Source organism: Manihot esculenta, chromosome 2 (assembly GCF_001659605.2).
Source record: "Manihot esculenta cultivar AM560-2 chromosome 2, M.esculenta_v8, whole genome shotgun sequence".
In the NCBI taxonomy this organism is placed as follows: Eukaryota; Viridiplantae; Streptophyta; class Magnoliopsida; order Malpighiales; family Euphorbiaceae; genus Manihot; species Manihot esculenta.
In genome coordinates, this window is record NC_035162.2 from 3,580,152 (window position 1) to 3,599,144 (window position 18,993).

Sequence of the window (18,993 nt, forward strand, 5' to 3'; positions counted from 1 at the left end):
AAAGTAAAAAAATTGTGTAAAATTTTTTTATACAAAATCTTTAAAAAACAACTTATTTTATTATTTGGTAGTAATATTAAACAATAAAGGATAATAATAAATTTATGTATAAAAAACTATTGATGTTAATAATTTTTTTCTAAAAATCTAAAAATAACTTATTATTTTAAAAATATAAAGTCATTTTCATTAATGAGACTACTTTATTTTTATTAATAAAATATTTTCTAATAATTAATTCTCTTAAATACACTGAGCATAAGAAAAATATATAAAATATTTCCAACAAAATATTTTTCTTTCAAATAAACAAAAGATAAATAATATACTCAGAATAAATATTATAGGATTTAAAAATCATTGGTAACATTCATCTCTGATAAAAAGAAAACCTTTAGTTTTTTATATTTATAATTTTTTAATTGTAAATTATTATGGGTTTATTTTACATATTTAAATGATTTTCTAACAAAATTAAAGAAATTGTGATAAAATTAATTTATGCTTAAAATTAATTATATTGCAATGGAGGAGTATAAAATAATGTTACCTGTTTAATTAGAATAAAGCAGAGAAAGTTGAAACAAGGGAGTTTCTTTTGCGATGATCAAAGAAGTAAATTAGGAAAAGGACTTCTAGCGGAAAAGAAGTTTCCATTGACATCAGGCTAAGCTGCTTGGAACGTGCGTCTGAGTGTACGCGTCCCGCACTTCCATGAATGATTAAATTAAAACAATCACAATACAGCGCCACCACCGGCCTAAAAAGCGCGTGTAATCGGGGAGAGAGATGAGATCGCCACTTGCCGATTCCGGTTCAGTGTGGAAGTAAACGACTTCGTTTTGTGGTCTGAGACACTATTTCGAAGAGACCATTTTCGTGGTTCTCAACTGATTTATATCATGACAATTTCGTTGTTAAACAATTTATAAATTTATGATTAATTTTAATTTTAACTGGATTGATAATTTTAATTTTAATCCAAATTGAAATTTAAAAAATTATTTGAACATATAAAATTATTTGTTAATTTAATTCAATTTTAACCAAACACAGATTCCAAAGAGGACAAAGTAAATTTATTAATAGCTTATCATTGAAAAAATGTGAATCCAACGCCCTCGTCAGAGGCAGTGAACGTAGATCCTTCTTCAAGTTGGTTTACTACGAGTCTAAAATGGTGGCTTCAACAGAAAGTTCGATGTCGGTCACGTTTTACAGTTGGGATTCCAACAAAATTGACTTATTTATAATAAATAACTAATTAACAATAAAATCAATTAATTAAATTCATATTTTTAAAAATCAGTTATTTTTAAAATTTAATAATTTAGTCCATATTTTTTAATTTCATCAAAATAAAAAATCCTTTTAATTTAAATAAAATTAAAGCTAAAAAAAATAAAAATCTCTCATTCACTTCTACCTCTTACTTTTAAGAAGTTGATTTATCTATAAACATCCATCACTTTAAGAATACTAAAGAGTATTAATTAATTTTTTTCAAAATTTTCTTATTTCTATTATGTAGAATAATTATTTTTATAATTTCTTAAAACTTATTTTATTATTTATTTTAATCTCTCTTTATTATTGCATTTTTATTAATAGATTAATAGAGAGATCATTATTGAATTAAAAGTAATTAGGTAAGGTAAAGCGTAATTTTAGTTAAATTAAAAGATATTGTCTACAATTTAGGTAATTTAATTGTTTTCTTAATAATTATATAAAAATCTTAAACAACAGATAAAAGTTTATAAAAGAAATAAAATTTTAGAGGTGTTTTAATAATTTTTCATGTGATTAATAAATAATTAGATAAAAAATCTTTAATTTAATAAAATTAAAATATAAGAATTAAATTATTAAATTTAAAAAATAAAAAATGTATTAATTTTAATGTTAAGTCATGGGTCAAAGATAGTGCACGAAGCTTTGTGGGAGGGGGAGGATAGAATTAAGAATTTGATTAAATTAGAATATTAATATTAAAAAATAAATGTGTTAAAGGTTTCTGGTATTTTATTAGCCAAAATAATAAACTTGTAAAGAACGAAACGTTGGGTCTTCAAGACTCGTAATTAGATAAGCAAACGCCATTCTCCTGTGATAGAAAACAGGTTTCTCCGTCTCCATATTAAAGGGAGGAGAAGATGCAGAGGTCATCGAGCAGTTCTTGGCTGCCTGCAGAGTTCTTCAATAACACCACCACCAAGTACACAGACAACGACCAGCAACAACTCCCCACTTACGATCCTCTCTCCCATGTTGCGAAGAAGGAGAAGTCTCGTCTCAGATCTGCAGAGAACGCTATTCATCTCATCCCTCTTGTTCTTGTTCTATGTGCCATCATCCTTTGGATCTTCTCTAGCCCAGGTACTAAAAATTATTTCTGATTATCAATTTCTTCAATTTTTATTGACTGCTTGGTCTGGAACAATAAATAAACAAATTCCTTAGGAAGTCTTGAAGTGCACAGAATTGTTACGGTATTGTTTGTTGAACAAGTTTTATTCATGGCTCTTTGGTAGTTGGGAATATGCTAAATTACTCTGTCTTGAGAGCAAGGATTGAAAAGTTTTGTTTGGTGATGCTTTGATTATACTTCTTCATTTCAAGAACACGAAATTATTTGGTCCATTGAACCCAACTGCTCAATCCTTTTTTAACATCTCACCCATCATAACATCTTCCACTGATGGTTGTCGACTTACCTAATCAATCAATTTCCTGATGTCCTGGCTGGTGCAAGCTTTGTATATTCTAATGATGTGAAAAAAGCTTTGAATAATTAGATCTCACCTTACTTCATACTGCTGATTTTTTGGCAGAAATCTGCTTATTGTTGATGGCCCCATTTCTTGGGTTCCATGAACTATATAATTGTTAATACTATTAGATTCCATGCCTTTTAAGAAAAATATATGTTGATTTTACCAGAATGATATTTGATGTAGTGAAAGAGATTATAATTTCCTTACTCAAATGCCATTCGGAAATATGATGTTAGTTAAAGACAGACTTTTAAGTTAGTTAACTAATAAGTATATATATCATGTAACGTTTGCTTTGTTGGATTATAATTCTGATCACATATCTCAACTATTGTTGGCAGAGTCAAGGGTTTGAAGTTTGATGGATTACCTATTTTAGTATCAGTTCCTAGAGTGGTTTGCTATAGAGCTTGAAGCCAGAGCACTTAAATCCAACAAAAAAACAACTGATTCATTACATCTCATCAAAGGGATTAGCACATACAAGCAAAGCAGTTAAATCTCTTTTGGCATATTTGCCGCATGTTTGTAAAAGTTTTATGATGTAAAAGGATTTCTTTTTACACAAATTCAATTCTTATACTAGTTTTCTTTAAATGAGGAAGGATGCTATATATGTCTTTGATGTTAAGTGGCGTTTGTTTTACCAGTTTTTTAGGTTGCTTCCTAGTGAGGAAGATGGGTAAATGCCATAACAAGCTTGGCAACATAACAGGGGAGAGCAGAGTGAAACTTCATTATGTGACGCTTATAATACAATTTATATTTCTATTAATGTTCTTAGAATCCTGAAATAATAAAGTTATTTCGCACTCACTGACAGATAGGATGGTAAAATACTTTCTACGTTCCTTGACATCTCATCGTTCCCCTGAAGTTTCAGAAATTTGTGTTATTAGGGGTTCACAATCGAAATTGGTATGCTCCATAATCGGTCCAAGCCTAACTAGCTTCGGTATAATGATATTGTTCCGAACAGAACAAACAATTGGATCCTCCCACTGCAACAGTGATCCGACGAGGTTTGCCCGTATGGTTAATGGGAAGATACGGGGCCATCGTTCACTTCCATATGACCTGAAAGCATCTTCTATGGAAGCAGGTCCAGAGTTGATTGCATTTGCAAGCTTTCTTGCTAGAACTACAGAATCCTCTAATGCACAACAAGCGCCTTGTCCTAGATTGGGAGTCATTGGGTGCCATGCATCTCCAACCAGCACAGTCCTCCCTACTGAAGCAGAAGGGCTTACAGTAGGCCACAGCCAACGATCTACCAGAGGAGTTTTGCTGACTGTTTCATCTGGGGATATATCTATCAAGTTCAGCAGCTCAGAAGGCCAGTTCCTGACAAGTTCCTTGGCTTGCTTCTTCAATTCAGATGGATCGGTAATTTTTGGACCTGCAACAGTATAATTTCTTCCATCGTCACAATTCCTTAGCCTGGAATCAGATCATGTAGATATTAGTTAAGAGTGTAAAGACCTGGAGATGGGCTGTTGAAGCAGATAAACCAGTAAACTTTTGTGGGAGAAACAGGAACATATCCAGCACGCAATCCTCTTCCATAGACATAATTTACTCTTGGTTCAAATGGCTGCCCGTCTGAATAAACTCCTAGTCCGCGGAATGCACAGTGCCCTACATATTTAGGATCGGAGAATCCCATCCACTTTGCAACTGGAGATCGAATGCCATCACAGCCGATAACAATCTGTAGGGAGATCAGAAAGTGTGGGCAACTCAGACAATAAATTGAATCGGAGAGTCTGATTAATCAAACCTTCGCAAGTAGCTGGTTTCCATTATTAAGTTTCAGAAGAGTTTCCCCTTTTTCGCTCGTCTCAATCTTTTCCAAACCTGAAGAGAAACGTACAGCTTCTGTTGGCAGTTGATTGGCAAGAGTTTCCAGAAGTATTCTCCTCTCCACTGCACGAACTTCTTGGCTGTGATATCACATAATTGATCAGAAAACAAAAAATTATTACACATTAAAAGCCTATAGATGAAATTAAATCCATCCTTGTATGAAGCAGCAAAATTCAATACCTTTGATCTTCATCTTTAAACCTGAAGGAGCGAAGCTCCCTTCCATCTTCCGACTTCACCACCATCCTGCACGGCTGATCACATGAAAAAGTTCAAGAAGAGCGAATAGTTTTTGGTTAATAATCACAGAGACCGTATAATACGAACACATATATACCCTTCAATTTCAAGAAATTGGCTCCTAAGGTTACTACCAACTCCGATAGCATCCAATACCCTCCACCCATTTTTGAAAAGGGTGAGAGAGGTTCCACCAGTTCTAAGTGATTCTGCCTGCTCCAGCACCACTGACCGAATTCCGAGTCTAAACATAAATAGTTCCACTATAGTAAGGAATGTTAATAATAATAATAATAAAAGAATACTGATGGCTGGGGTTTTTAGCTAGTCTGACCTCTGGAGAGACACTGCAGTGGCGAGGCCAGCAATCCCAGCACCCACGATAACGATATCCTCCTTGCTAACATCAGATTTTACAGCTCTAGTAATTGATAAAGAGATGGGTCTGAATTTGGCGCGGAGAAGAAACCAAGATTGGGGTTTTGGGAATGGCCGAGTAGGAGGAAAGGGAAGAGAAGATGATAAGACATGGGAGTTGAGGAAAAGGAGCGAGGAAGAGGCTACCGCCATTGATGATGTTGGGTGCACAGCAAAAGCAGCGACCTCTAGAGGAAAAACAAGTGGTGGAAATGAGAAGGATTGGCGTTCAACTAGATTTTACCCGGGAAGCGAAAGATACTTCGACAATCTTTTCTGGTTACGATTATGGTTGGAAATTTAGCCCAGTTCTGCTCGGCCCAATTTTGAGATTTACACTCAAATATTGGATTTGGGCCTTACACGTGCAAATGAAAATTTTACACATTTTAAAAAAATATTATTTTATATATATTTATCATCAAATGAAAATGACTTATCTTACAGGTTAAATTGAAAGCATCCTTAGTTATTTTGAAATGAAAGATGGAAACTTGTCGTAAGAATTAATTAAACCCCATTCCTATTATTCACAATCTCATTTGCATCCACAAACTCCTAGAATTTATTCTTCTTTGTCATTTTCTTTCAAACGTACAGCCAGCAAAGCATCTTCAACACTGTATAATAATCAAAGCAAGAGAACTATTCTCCACCAAACAAAAAGAAATCAAGAGAACTAGCAAAAGCAATTAATTGCCTTTAGTCCTTTTCTTTGGAAGCCAAGTGATGCATTAAAATGCCTCCAATGTAGGTTTTTGGTGTATTACTTATATCAATATTTTTCTATATTCGATCAGTAAAAATTTAATAACATGAAAATTTATTATGAAATTAAATAAAATAATATTAATTAATTTATTAAATATATATATTCAAATGCGAGCAAAAATTACTCAGCATGTAATTGATGCCTCACTCTTAGCTAATCATCAAAGAAATAGGGAAAGCTTTCTAAAATTCATGGTTTCTTCTGTTAAGTCAAATAACTTGTTGACTGTTAGTAGATGATTAATCATGGAATAATTGAACCATTAAAGGAAGAAAATGGATACCCAAATCCCAATTAATGGTGTCCACTGCTCGTGATAGGATCACCGAAAGGACTACCATTATTACAAGTTTGAGAGCTTTGATATTATTGCACACTTAATTATGATCATTCAAGCGAGCGCATCCCCTTTTTTTTTCGTCAAGGAGTAATATCCACATTATTGCATAATCACTATTCCTGTACAGGGTAGTACTGGCTTGCAGATCATGAACCCTAGGGGTGAGCTACTAATTGATAATTATTAATCATGCAATAAGTGATTCAGTGATTGAAGCATCGATAGGTTAATGTTTTCAGGGAGATTTATAATTTAGTCTCCAAATATTATCATTATTAATAAGTCAGTCCCTATATTTTTAAAAATTTATTAAAATGTTTTTATCTGTTCCTTCGTCAACGAAATAGTGTTCCTTTTATTTTTTATTAAAAATAGATAAAGGATGAGTGATAAAAATGTTAAAATCTAATTTTATTCTTAAATAAAATCTCTTATTTAATTATTGGATATTGATATTATTAATAATTAAATTTTTATATTTTTAAAAATTTATTAAAACATTATTATTTTTTCTTATATTTATTAAAATATTTTTATCTTTTCTTATATCTATTAAAATATATTTATCGTTGCTTTTAATCAATAAAATAGTCCCTCCTCCTCATTTTCCTTAAAAAAGAAGAAAAAAATGAAGATGAAAAAGAAGAAGGAAAAAAAGAAGATGATGAAGGAAAAGAAAAAGAAAAAAAGAAGAATCTTCTACTTTTTAAAGAAAAATAATAAAAAGAAAAATTGAAGAATAATTAAAAAAAAAAAAAGAAAAACCAAAGAAAAGAATCTTCTACTTCTGCTCAAACAAAAAGAATAAAAAGAAAAATTGAAGAATAATCAAAAAAGAAAAAGAAGAATTAAAGAAAAAGAAAAAGAAGAAGAATCAATGAACAAAAAGGAGGAGGAGTAGGAAAAGAATGAGATAATTTGATCTTTTACTATATTTTTAACAGTAAAAATAGACGGAATGATTATTTTATTAATGGAGAGAAAATGTAATAACATTTTAATATATTTTAAAAAATGTAGTAATTTACGAATTAATAATGATAATATTTAAATATTAAATTATAAATTTTTTATAATTTTTTATTGAAGGAAAAAGGGAACTCGTATCTTATTGAGGATTATCTATAGTCATGTAAGATTTGGAACAATGAATATTGAGAGTCCATGGGGAATTTACAAGTGATTTTTTCTCATCCACTGAATGATTGCATTGAATTGGATTGTTGCATCAAAATAACACAAGAAGTGATTTTTTCTCATCCACTGAATGATTGCATTGAATTGGATTGTTGCATCAAAATAACACCAACTTTACTCGCCTTTCATAGGATCATTATCATTTACTTAACATTATGTGAACATCCATAGAAAATATTATGACTAAAAACATATTTATATTCTTGTAATATTTATAATATTTTTCGTGAAATTAAAGGTAAAGCATATAGAACATCAGCACATGCAGAACATCGATCACATTGTGAAAGGTATAGTAATTATTTTTAGCTTGTCTAGTTAAATTGGACAAGAGATAGAAATATAGATATAAATAGTAATAGTAGCTTAACAAACGCAGTCTTTAAAAGGAAAGGAAGAGTTCTAAACGAGCATATAATGGAGCTTAGTTTCGTTTTGGTCGCCAAATTTGTTCAAGAGTAATTAAGTAGCCTTCGTTTCCTCTTACAACCACTCAGGAGGAAGTTAGGTACACCTGTAAACCAATTCTGTACAGCCTATATTTATCAGCCAATTAATGTTCGACACCTAATTTGCTAATAAATAATCACAATCTCCACTTCTTCTGTACTATCTACTTTTCAAATTAGCATGGACGTTTTTTTTTACTTTTAAGGTAAAAAATAATTTTAAATGTGCAATTATCAAATAAGGAAAGCAAATATTTTTTTTTATATATGTATAATTAGCATATTCCTATAAATACCATGCTCAAAAGCTTTTCTTCTCATATTTCTAAAGATGGCAACTAGCAATGGTGTCCCAAAATCCCAAATTGAAGCCTTCCAAACTGTGACACCCTTGAAGGTGACCGACCCACGAGAGGTTCGGCTGATATCGACGGCGGAGCCTATAGGGTCAGGGATTTTCACGGGTTGCCTTAACATAGTTCTTTACTATAACAAGGCTATGGTGGAGGATTCAGGCTGGCTTGTTGCTGGATGGATCAAGGAGTCACTAGGGAGGGCTCTGAGGGAGCAGCCAATGCTCAGTGGACGTCTAAGGAGAGGTGAAGATGGCCATGGAGAGCTTGAGATTGTGTCCAACGATAGTGGGGCTAGACTTGTAGAGGCAAAGATTAGTGTGCCTTTGCAAGAGTTTCTTGATTTAAAGGAGAAAGAAAAAGCAGAAACTGAGCTTGTGTTTTGGAAGGATATCGATGAACAAAGTCCTCAGTTCTCTCCACTGCTCTATGTTCAGGCAAGCGAAATTATGTTCTTTTTTTCATTTTATTGTCTATCTTTTCCGATAATATTTACAAGGTTGTCTTCTTTCTCTGCAGGTAACCAACTTCCAATGTGGTGGATACTCAATTGGCATCAGCTGTAGCCTTCTTTTGGCAGATCTTCTGATAATGGATAAGTTCCTGCTGAAATGGGCAAATTTTCAGAAAGACATGCTTTCCAAAAATGATGAAGTCAATCAGGTGCCCATATTTTACCTTCCTAATCTAAAACCACCGAGTTTAGCTGGCAATGGCAACTTCAGCCCTGCTTCAAGTGAAAGGTGTGGTCCAACTATGATCTTCAAGATTACAGGTGAAACTGTGGATTTGAAGAATGAAGTAAGCAAGAAACTTGCATTGCTTTGCATCGAACAGGCAGAGAAAAAATTTGGAAGTGAAACAATTTCATCTGAATTCTGTTTTCTAATGAACGAATCTCTCAGGTTTACGAAGGTAGAAAATTGCAAGAAAACAGAGCTTGTGAAGTCCCATTTGAAGAGTGATCAAGTGACGATAACTTGTTCAAGCTTGAAGGATTATTTAGGGATTAATGAGATTGCTTTCAAAGAAGGCAATAAGCCTGCTCATACTTCACACTGGATTGGGTCGGTTAATAATGGACTTGTAATTGCAATTCCATCTTCTGGTGCTTCTGAGCTCAACTTTATAATCACAATCCCCAATGAGAAGGCTATTTAAGTGTAGTTGGGTGCCGCCATTGTCCATCTCACTGCTTTGATTTGGAAAATGTGTACTTGGATTTCATGTATACAAAGGAAATATCAAGGATTTGCTTATCTATTTTAATCCGTACCTCGTCTTTATTTCTAGTAAGCTTAGTTTAATGCACAAACATTCATCTCGACATAGCAATATCACAGAAATTAAAATATTTGAGTGGTTTTATTATAATTAATAAGTAATAATTAATATTTCACCAGAAAGAGTATGCATCCAATAATTAATTCTTTCTGAGTGAAGTTTCAGCGTCAAATCATAGATACGTGCAAGGTTTTAATTTGTTGCATTTACAAGATAGATATTTAATTACTAAAATATTACTTTAATTTATTATTAATATTTTTTACTTAGTGTTGGACAATAGTTGTAACTTGTAAGCCATCCTAAATAAATTAACATTGTAATAATCATTAACGTTGTAGATTGACAATGACATTTATATATTGAAGTTGGTAACCGAGGAACGATGGCTTCGCTTTATTATATTAAATTTTATTACTCTTTATATTCACAAAAATGTAGATCCTTCATAAATTATGATGAATTTTATACGTCGTAAAGATTTGTGGTAAAAGATTATCCTAAATTGAATATTGATATTTCCGAGGAAAACGTTCAACTGAAAACCTGTAGAGTTAAATGTTTTAAAAGGACAAAAACCCATTATGGATTGTCGTCCTTCATTAATTGGTCAGCTAGTGGCTTGCCTACCCATTATGTTGTCTTGTAGCTAGTCCATCGCAGACACTTTCTTTTTCCACTTTTTCGCCCTTTTTTTCGTGATCGCTGAACATTCAAATCCAGCTTTCGCTCGTGACGTGGTTCACTGATCTTCATCAATTTAAATTATAAAATTATATATATTTATATTTAAATTTATGTAAATTTTTTATTATACAAGATATTTTACTTTTTATAAAGTAGAATGAATTAAATATAAAAAATATGAAAAATATTTAAAACTCGATTAAATAAAAAAAATGAGTTTAAATCAAAACATGTCAACTTAAATCAAATTAAATAAAAATTATATTAAATAAAATAATTTAAGATTAAAATACCAACGGACATCATTAGAGAAATTATCTGATTACTTCTCAATCGTCCTATTGCAAGCATATATCCGTTAGAGGAATTATCTGATTACTGCTCAATCGCCCCATTGTAAGCATACGATCACATCCCTCTATTAAAATAAAGACCAACAACACGAGTAAATAATGAAACACACAAAAAAAATTATCAAAATAAAAAAAAAATATATAAACACAATTCATCTGAAAAATTATATTCATATTTTTGGCGTGAAGAAATACGATAGAGCGTAGCCATCGTTTAACGGTTGATGAAAGTTAAATTACCGGACGTAGCTATATATAGTTGATGTTGTCGATATCAAACCTCAATAAATTTTTTTAAAAATCGGATCAAAACACTTTCAAATCAATCCATAAAATTTTTTCCTGCAGTAAACTTAAAAATATAATTTAAAAAAAATAATGATATCAACAGTAAACTTAAAAAAAATATAAAAAAAGAAATAAATTGCTATCCACGATGAGGAAAATTTTAGTGTAGAAATTCACAAAAAAAATAAAAAATAAAGAACTAAAAGAGAAGCCAACCCTCCCTGTTCAAAGGCAGAAAAAGGACACCGATAATTCAAATGAAGAATAAAGAAGCACCAATGAAAGACCCAAACAAAAGGTAACATCAAAGCCACGACCAGAGCCTCTTTCAAACGGCTACTCTCAAGCTCTTGCTTTTGAAGCGCACTTGTATGATCGACTAACCTTTTTCTTTCCCGTCGTCTTCTTCTCACTTACTCTTTTTTTTTCTCGGAGCTTAGAGCTTTGTTGTAAACTTCATTTATGTAAAATTTTTTTGACAATTTCTACTAAATTCTACCGTTAGATACTTAATTTTTTATTAATTTTATTTTTTTTCATTTTAATTTGAATAATAAATTATTATAAATAAAAAATTATCTCCCACAAATTCACCATCTTTTATTTTATTATTTTTATTTTTAATTATTAAATATATACCTTTAAATAATATAAAAAATTCAGTGTAATATAATTCAATCTTTAAAAAATAATATTAATCTAATTGGTTGGCTTGGAATATAATATCATACGGTAATTACCTTTAAAATTATAATAAAACAGTATTTAAAATATAAAAATTTAAGTCTTGAAAAATCTGATATTTTGGACTTGTAAACTTGTTATGTTTTATAAGAGAAATAATGGAATTAGGAAATAGAAAAATAAATAATTTTTTGTTTGTGACAACTAGTAAAAAATATTATAGTACATAGTGTGGATTTTAAATTTACTCAAATACAAGTTAATGCAATTTTTAACAATAAATTAAAATTGATTGATAGTAAAAAAAAGAAGGAAATGTTGAAATTAACCAAATCTACCATTAGCCATTTAGCATAGCAACTGACGAATTTGTTGATCGGGAATTTTTAATAGTTTTATAATATTTTTTTGAGTAAAAAATAATTACTAAAACTAATATATTCAAAATCAGGGGTGAAGAAAGGGAAGAGGGTACCCGGCCGCACCCACTTCGGTCATATATATATATATATATTTAATATCTTCATGTGGGATAATTGAATTATAGATATCTGAATTCCAATAACTCGTATAAAAATTTTTTTAAAAAACAAATATATTCAAATAATAAAGGTTGGAATAGAAACAAAATTATTATTCTATAATTTAATCTTACTGAATTAATACATATAATTTATAATATAATATTTATAAAAAAAATTAATTGACACTTTAATTTTTTATTATATTAAATTCTGATATTTAATTATTTATAAAAAAATAATTATTTAACATTTAAACTTTATAAAATAAAACTATTAAGCTCTCTAAAATTTTAAGATTTAAATGGATTAATTTTTAAAAAATTTAGGCGTTAAGAATCAATAACTATAGAATTAAAGTGCCTTTGTTTTTTTTTTCACAACTCAATGCTAAACAAGGCTTTACTAATTAGGCGTCAATTCTCTCGCCTCACTAACAAGCAGCCCAGCCCAGAGAATTTCGTCAGTCCATCAATTTGGAGGATCACTTTAGTCAGTTACCTTGTAAAAGTTTCACTGGTTTACTTGCGTGGAAAACCCAGTCGCATAGAAAAGTATCATCGCTTGATAGTAGAGAAACGGTATCAGTGGCTCCCTCCTACTTTTTACCGTGCGAAAAGCAAACCAAGGGTTTTACCAGAAAGAGCAAAAGGTTTTAGAGCCAAATAGAGAGGACAGAATCACGCTCACATTGGCTTTCAAAGACAGAAGCTTGTTAGTTGAAGAATGCAGAGTCGCACTAGCAGTAACAGCAGCATTGTAATGCCCAATCAGGCCAAGGCTTTACAAGGGATTGAAATAGACATCCGTTTACTTTCAAAGTCCTTCAAGTTATTACTGGATTTAGCTTCGGTTGTGGTGTAGGTATTGGTGTTGCGTCCGTTAAGGTTATGTATTCCCTCTTTCTCTTTCTGTACTATAGCATTATGCTTATGAATGTCTATCATTATTGTTTCTTCTTTTGGTTGTTGTTCCAGTTAAAACTGATGTAATCACTCGTTTCTCATTTTTCAGTTGCGGATGATGTGGGCTAAGAGAATTGAAGTAGGAATTGGATGTGGAGCTGGTTTTGGCCATGGCTTTGGATATGGTATGTCATGTATCATCCCTTCTGAAGAAGCCGTCACAACGGTTTTTTTTCCCATGATATTCTTTTATATACTACCATTACATCAGTGCTTACTGATCTCTTCTGGTTATCTTACCAGTGCTTATTGATTATGCACACGTGGCTTATGTTTTCCAATGCAAATTATGGCACTCAAATGAATTTAACTATAACAATCTCCTTATACATATAATCAATGTGAGAGGTGGATGACTCTGAATTTTGCCTTTTGTCTCCCATGAAGCAATATTCATCCCTAATATGGGTATATTGGACTTATCACTTACCAGTGGGTTGCATTAGATGAGTGATACTAGGTATGTTCTGTTGAACAATTGTTCAAAAGTATAATTAAAGGGTCATGTTGAATGCTGTTGGATATCAATTTATCCATATTCTGAGTTGAATTTGGCTGGAACTTATTTATATGTGATGGAGAGTTTGTGGTAAAATGACCTTGTAATGGGATTATTACTCTGTTTGCAGCCTTTTGTTTTTTGCATTATGCACATATTTTATAGCTGAATAATTAATTTTACTTGCCAGGACTTGCTGCGCAACCTGGGGTGGTGTAGAAAATTCAAGTTTGTCTCGTGGTATGCATTATTGTCTTCTGTTTATATATGGATACAAAACTCACAAGCAAAAATATTGCCACTTACAATTTATCACTCATGTAACAAATGGAATTTGGCTTCTCAAATTTGTTAGCAAGTGGTGACAAAGATGATGGCGAAATTCAGAATGGCTCTCAATCTATCAATTGGTCAAGGTACCCTTCTATTGGCTATGCAAAGTGGCTAGAGCACAGCAAATGGACCCCCAATCCAAAATCCATCTGGAAGTATTATGCAACTGGCAACAAAACTTCCTGACCAAACACATGAAGGCATGCATGGATATGGTAAAATAGTCCATGTTCAAGCTGTGAAAACTCCTCAGTGTAGATGACACACCTTTTGGTAGCCAAACAGAAAATGTCACTAGCAGTTCTTTACAGAATGCCGTTCTGAAATATGGGCAAAACCTGAATGAATTGGTATGCACAATGAAATTTATCTGTCCATTGATCAGCCTGTTTAATTAGCGATTTCTTTAGGCAGTATACAAACCTTTGGATGTTGTGCCCTGATAAGTATCCATGGGTATTGCACTTTGCAATTTATCACTCATATGCTTTTGTTACTTGATAATGGATTGCCTTCACTAGGCTTGACTCATATTTTCAGCAAAAATTTGTGTTATTGGAGTGAATTGTTTGCTTTTCCATCAATGCTTTTTCTAAGTGCACAAAAGCAAAGAACTGCATAATTCTCTTGGTGCCTCCATAAAATCAAGCAGTATGTCCAGGGATTCTTAAACTCTCTTGATTGCATATTTTATCTGGGAACTTGTATTATTTCATCGAGAAACATAAAAGAAATTTTGCAAACTCTTGTTTGCATTATGTTAGAAATATTTCAAATATTGTGTCTATGTCTTCGATGAAATGTTTTTAGGTTCAATGCTTGCATATTTTCATTAATTATCTTGAAGTAATTTTGTAAAGTCGATGTTATCACCATGCAAATTTTAGATCATCAATGAGAGTAGTAGAATTTAAGAGCCAAAAAGAGCTAAAAGATTTTTCTAATATGGGATTCTCAATGGATTACACAATGTTGTAATTGTTCACAATTGAAGTAGCTAAATTTGTTTGAATGGGTTTACATTTGAGATGCATGGGAGCTTCTAAACTCTTTCATGGTGGTATCTATTACGAATTTGTGCTAATTGCACTTTCATGTGTATAGAAGGTGAGAGCATTCTACAATTCTACAATTCATTCCTCATGGATGATATTTACTTAGATGATTACATTTCCCTTCCATTCAGATGTTGAAACACCAGGAAGTCATTGAGGAGCTTATGGAGGAGAATGAGAAGCTTTGTCACTGTCACCTAGCAAGCCCCATTCCTGATGCTTGAGTAGAAGTAAATCTTGTTGTAAAATTAGTTTAGATTTCAAAAAGGTTTTGTGGTCGTTGAAGATTTTATTTATGAGATTTTTTTACTGTTGCAAATTTGATATTTAAATCTAATATTAAATCTGACCGTTATGATTTTATTATATTATCTAAGATTTTTATAACCGCTTACAACGGCTATTATTTCCACTATAAATAGTCTCCATTTTTACAAAAAAACACAACTCCCATTTTTCTACTTTATTATTTCTCTTCCCTATGTTTTCTGCTGGATTATAAATTAGAGATATATCATTGTTATCCTGATCTTGGAAATTAAATTCCAGAAGAACCTGTTTAATTCTGGGGATTACAAAATAAATCTTTAAGGACAGTGTCCAACACGACTCAGGTTTTATTATTTTATCATATTTTTTCAATAAATCTATACGTGTTGATTGTTTTGAGCGTTGAAGAAATAAAGAACCTTTGCTTTATAGCTTTGGTTTGGATTGGCCAGTCTTGCAGGACAATAATCTGGAGCTGTCAATTACACCTTGAAAGATTAAAGTATCAAGATAGATGCAGATTACTTGTACGGAAGTTTGATCAAGTTGGTTAACATATTCAATATAGCACAGTTGAGCCAGAAGGTAATCTACCTTTCCTTTGTTTTCACTTTTCTAGGTACATGTTTGCTAAGCTTCAACTTGGAAAGAGCACCTTTTTTATCCTGTCAAATTTCTAGTATCTAAGTTTCCTTATTGTAACATGGATTGGGTACATCTCTTTTTGGTCTATGTCTCTAATGCTAGGCATATTGTTTTTTTAATGCTGCGAGCTATATTACAAAATTACAGCAGTCCACCCACCATGGACCCATCCATGGATGATCAATCAAAATAATTTAGTGAAACATCCAAATTTTATTTAATGCCCTATAATTTCATAAAAATTTAGGAATTTTTTGTTTCAGCAAATGACATTTAAATATTGTCTGTTTTTACAAATTTCTGTTCTTCTTTGATGTCCTTTGCATTTCAGAGGTTTTGAAAATTGTGTGCAAGGATGCACCCTGTGGAGTTAAGCAGCTGGAGAGCTTAACTTCAAACTGGATTGTAGGTTTTTTTTATTTGGACCATGAGACTGTGGGCTAGTATCAGGGATATATTAGACCAAATTATCATGCATAATTGATTTCCTGCTTTGCTTAGTGTAGGAATTTCATAATTATATTAGTCCAACTAATGAGTCTATGTACTTTTATTTCTTACTTTATTTTCACATCTATTTTATTTATCAATTGTCAAGCCAAGAAAAATAAATAAAAAATAAAAGGCTCATAGACAGGGGAGACAATTGACTGACCCACTCTCTTGTGAGTCGTCGCCAATGATATGACAATCCTTCCCTGAAAACATAGGAAAAACCCCATGCACCAGTTGGGTAGAAAAATTTTACTTCCATCTAAATGTCTGAAACTTCTATAGTCGACATGATATATGTGTCCATCATAATTAAATTTTGAAGGCTACCATGCCTACTTGTGCATCAAAGCAGAGCCTGAATTATTTTGGTTTTCCTTCAATTTGTTTGTTGCTCAGTAGCTTTGAACCTGCATGAGGAAGTTAGCTCTTCCCTTTTTCTAATGTCTATCTCATTCTTTGAAATATATTCATCAAATTTGATGGATGAATGTTAGGGTCTGGATCTAGTTATGAGTCTGTGTAATGAATCTTTTGGCAAGGTAGGAGAAAGCAAGGAAGGATTTTTCTTCTTGCGACCTGATGTCTGAGATCCAAGAATGGGTCCAGGTTCAGGATATATTTTAATAAGCTTGGTTTGTCTCTCTTTCTCATTTCCTTTTGTTCTTTTTCTCTTTTGTCTTTTAGTGACGTGTAACCGTCGTTCTGCACCTGGCCGTATGTACGGATGTATTGCATCATTTTCTATCGTCGGGCGACCATTTAATTCTATCCGGCGCTACTTGGACATGATCCCAAGCATCACGGAATTTATTGTTCCGTGGGGGTTAACGGATATTTGAGTCTAGGGCCCCACAGGCAGGTTTGTGTCCAGCCCACCTTGCCTGGATAAGCCTAAGCTTGCATGAGGTGTAGAGCCGTGCATTGGGCTCTCCTAGAGTTTAAGCTCAATCCTTCGGGCGCTCATCATGACCTATTTTGAAAAGTTGTCAGACTCAACAGAAAGAACCTGTAATCTTTTGAATTTAAAATACTCAAAAGCCATTTTGGAAATTTTTCTAGCTATTGTTTATTAATTTGCTGTCAACTTAAATACAAGTTGGAGTTTTAACTACCTCCTAAAAAACAGAAACTTAAAAAAGCATAATATAGACTAACCTCCTACAAATTAGAATTTGGAAATAACTAAATAAAATATGGAAATAACTAAATAATTAAACAGAACATGGTAACAACATGCATAAGACCCATGATCTTTGCCACCGTCCTCTGCTATATATAGACCCATGATTTATGCTATTATCCACTACTACTTCAGTTGTGGATAACTACCACTACTGTCTAACATTACTCTCCTCCTTCACTATACGCCTGTCCTTAAGCACAAACTCTAGAAAATTTTTAGAAATTGTTCGGCCAGTAGCTAGTCTGTTGCGACATCTCCCAAGTCATCATCTGCTAAATCCAACCATAATAGTTTTTTGCACTAGGGTCCTTAACGAAATGGTTCATCACAATTAAAACAAAGTCCTTTTCGTTATCATTCCTCCATCTCATCGCGGTTCAAGTGTTTAATTATCCAGGTACCTTTTGCTTCCAATGTTTATTGAGATGAGTAATTGGTTGAAGAATTTGTGGCACATATGGACCAATTTTTCCATTCATATAATCTTGACATGCTCATGGTTTTGACTAGGTCTGTTGGTTAGTGAAATTCCACCTCCACAACAATGTATTCCTACAAACCATTGATGTACAACTGTACTTTCTGATCTTTCATTGAGGAGGTCGGCTTGTGAGACAAGGATTTCAAACTAAGTTTGATACTCAGCAATTGTACTTGTTTGTTTCAGTTTTGCTAATTTGCCCAATTTGTTGCTTCGTATTGGGAGACCAAAACGCAAGTAGCTCTGGTTTTTGAAATCCTCCCATATCAAGTTCGGATAGTCTTGCGGCAATTGTAGGAACCATAGTTGTGTTATGCCCTCTAGGTGAAATGAAGCTAGACCGACCTTCTCCTTTTCTAAAGTTTGCTGATGTCAAAAAAAATGCTCACACCTGCTGAGCCACCTTAAAGGATCCTACTGTCTGTTGAAGCGGGAAAAATCAAGTGTGGTAAATTTTAGAACAATTGTACCACTATTTGAATTTTTGAAACCTGTGCAACTTGTTACTCCTTTGGCCTTTTGGGTGCAAGAATGGCTACCAATTTTTGTGGGTTGTGCTGAATTGGCGACGTCATGAGTGAGAGCTTCTAATTTTATTTTAATTCATCTTACCGGCCTTGTTGGCTGCTTGCTTGTAATACCCGGCTAGACTCCGGTATCGGAATCCCTACCGTCCGGTGGGACCTCGGATGTCGGAAACCTCTAGAAGGGTAAAACTATGATTTTATGAAATGTTTTCATGTATTTCATGTTTTTAAGTAAGAAATTAAATGAGTTTTTGCATGAAAAGTCTTTGGAGGAAAACCCAGGTTCGGCCGCCGAAAGTCAAGTTCGGCCGC

The 18,993-nt window shown here is 32.6% G+C and overlaps 2 protein-coding genes and 1 long non-coding RNA gene across 5 annotated transcripts; 2 read left to right on the plus strand and 1 right to left on the minus strand.

Annotated features, from left to right (window-relative positions):
• Positions 1 to 3,486: 3,486 nt before the first annotated feature.
• LOC122723135 (monooxygenase 2) lies at positions 3,487 to 5,563 on the minus strand. Of its 2 annotated transcripts, XM_043954372.1 has the most exons (6): positions 5,218 to 5,563; positions 4,981 to 5,127; positions 4,824 to 4,889; positions 4,558 to 4,720; positions 4,260 to 4,488; positions 3,487 to 4,176 (listed from the first exon to the last, which is right to left on the minus strand). In XM_043954372.1, the coding sequence occupies exons 1-6, from the start codon at positions 5,451 to 5,453 to the stop codon at positions 3,638 to 3,640; spliced, it is 1,380 nt and encodes a 459-aa protein (XP_043810307.1). In that variant the 5' UTR covers positions 5,454 to 5,563; the 3' UTR covers positions 3,487 to 3,637. The 2 variants fall into 2 exon arrangements, with proteins under 2 accessions (XP_043810307.1, XP_043810308.1); XM_043954373.1 differs by lacking the exon at positions 5,218 to 5,563 and having other exon boundaries at positions 4,824 to 4,897.
• A 2,787-nt stretch (positions 5,564 to 8,350) lies between these two features.
• Positions 8,351 to 9,680, plus strand: LOC110606203 (protein ECERIFERUM 26-like). The gene is made up of 2 exons (XM_021744962.2): positions 8,351 to 8,848; positions 8,931 to 9,680. Exons 1-2 carry the CDS (start codon positions 8,390 to 8,392, stop codon positions 9,570 to 9,572), a joined length of 1,101 nt encoding a protein of 366 aa, XP_021600654.2. The 5' UTR covers positions 8,351 to 8,389; the 3' UTR covers positions 9,573 to 9,680.
• A 3,070-nt stretch (positions 9,681 to 12,750) lies between these two features.
• Positions 12,751 to 18,781, plus strand: LOC110602569. 2 transcript variants are annotated; one of them, XR_006349963.1, is made up of 6 exons: positions 12,751 to 13,115; positions 13,243 to 13,318; positions 13,883 to 13,932; positions 14,048 to 14,375; positions 15,212 to 15,935; positions 16,327 to 18,781. It is a non-coding gene; the product is annotated as an uncharacterized LOC110602569 (long non-coding RNA). The 2 variants fall into 2 exon arrangements; XR_006349964.1 differs by having other exon boundaries at positions 17,175 to 18,781.
• The last annotated feature ends 212 nt before the right edge of the window (positions 18,782 to 18,993 follow it).

What these genes read in the sequence shown, in the direction of transcription:
- LOC122723135 (XM_043954372.1), bottom strand. Translation starts at nt 5,453, where the DNA reads ATGGCGGTAGCCTCTTCCTCGCTCCTTTTCCTCAACTCCCATGTCTTA. An exon ending in CAATTTCTTGAAATTGAAGG is followed by an intron (nt 4,890 to 4,980) that starts GTATATATGTGT and finishes TCAGCCGTGCAG; the next exon opens with GATGGTGGTGAAGTCGGAAG. An exon ending in GAAACCAGCTACTTGCGAAG is followed by an intron (nt 4,489 to 4,557) that starts GTTTGATTAATC and finishes ATCTCCCTACAG; the next exon opens with ATTGTTATCGGCTGTGATGG.
- LOC110606203 (XM_021744962.2), top strand. Translation starts at nt 8,390, where the DNA reads ATGGCAACTAGCAATGGTGTCCCAAAATCCCAAATTGAAGCCTTCCAA. An exon ending in CTCCACTGCTCTATGTTCAG is followed by an intron (nt 8,849 to 8,930) that starts GCAAGCGAAATT and finishes CTTTCTCTGCAG; the next exon opens with GTAACCAACTTCCAATGTGG.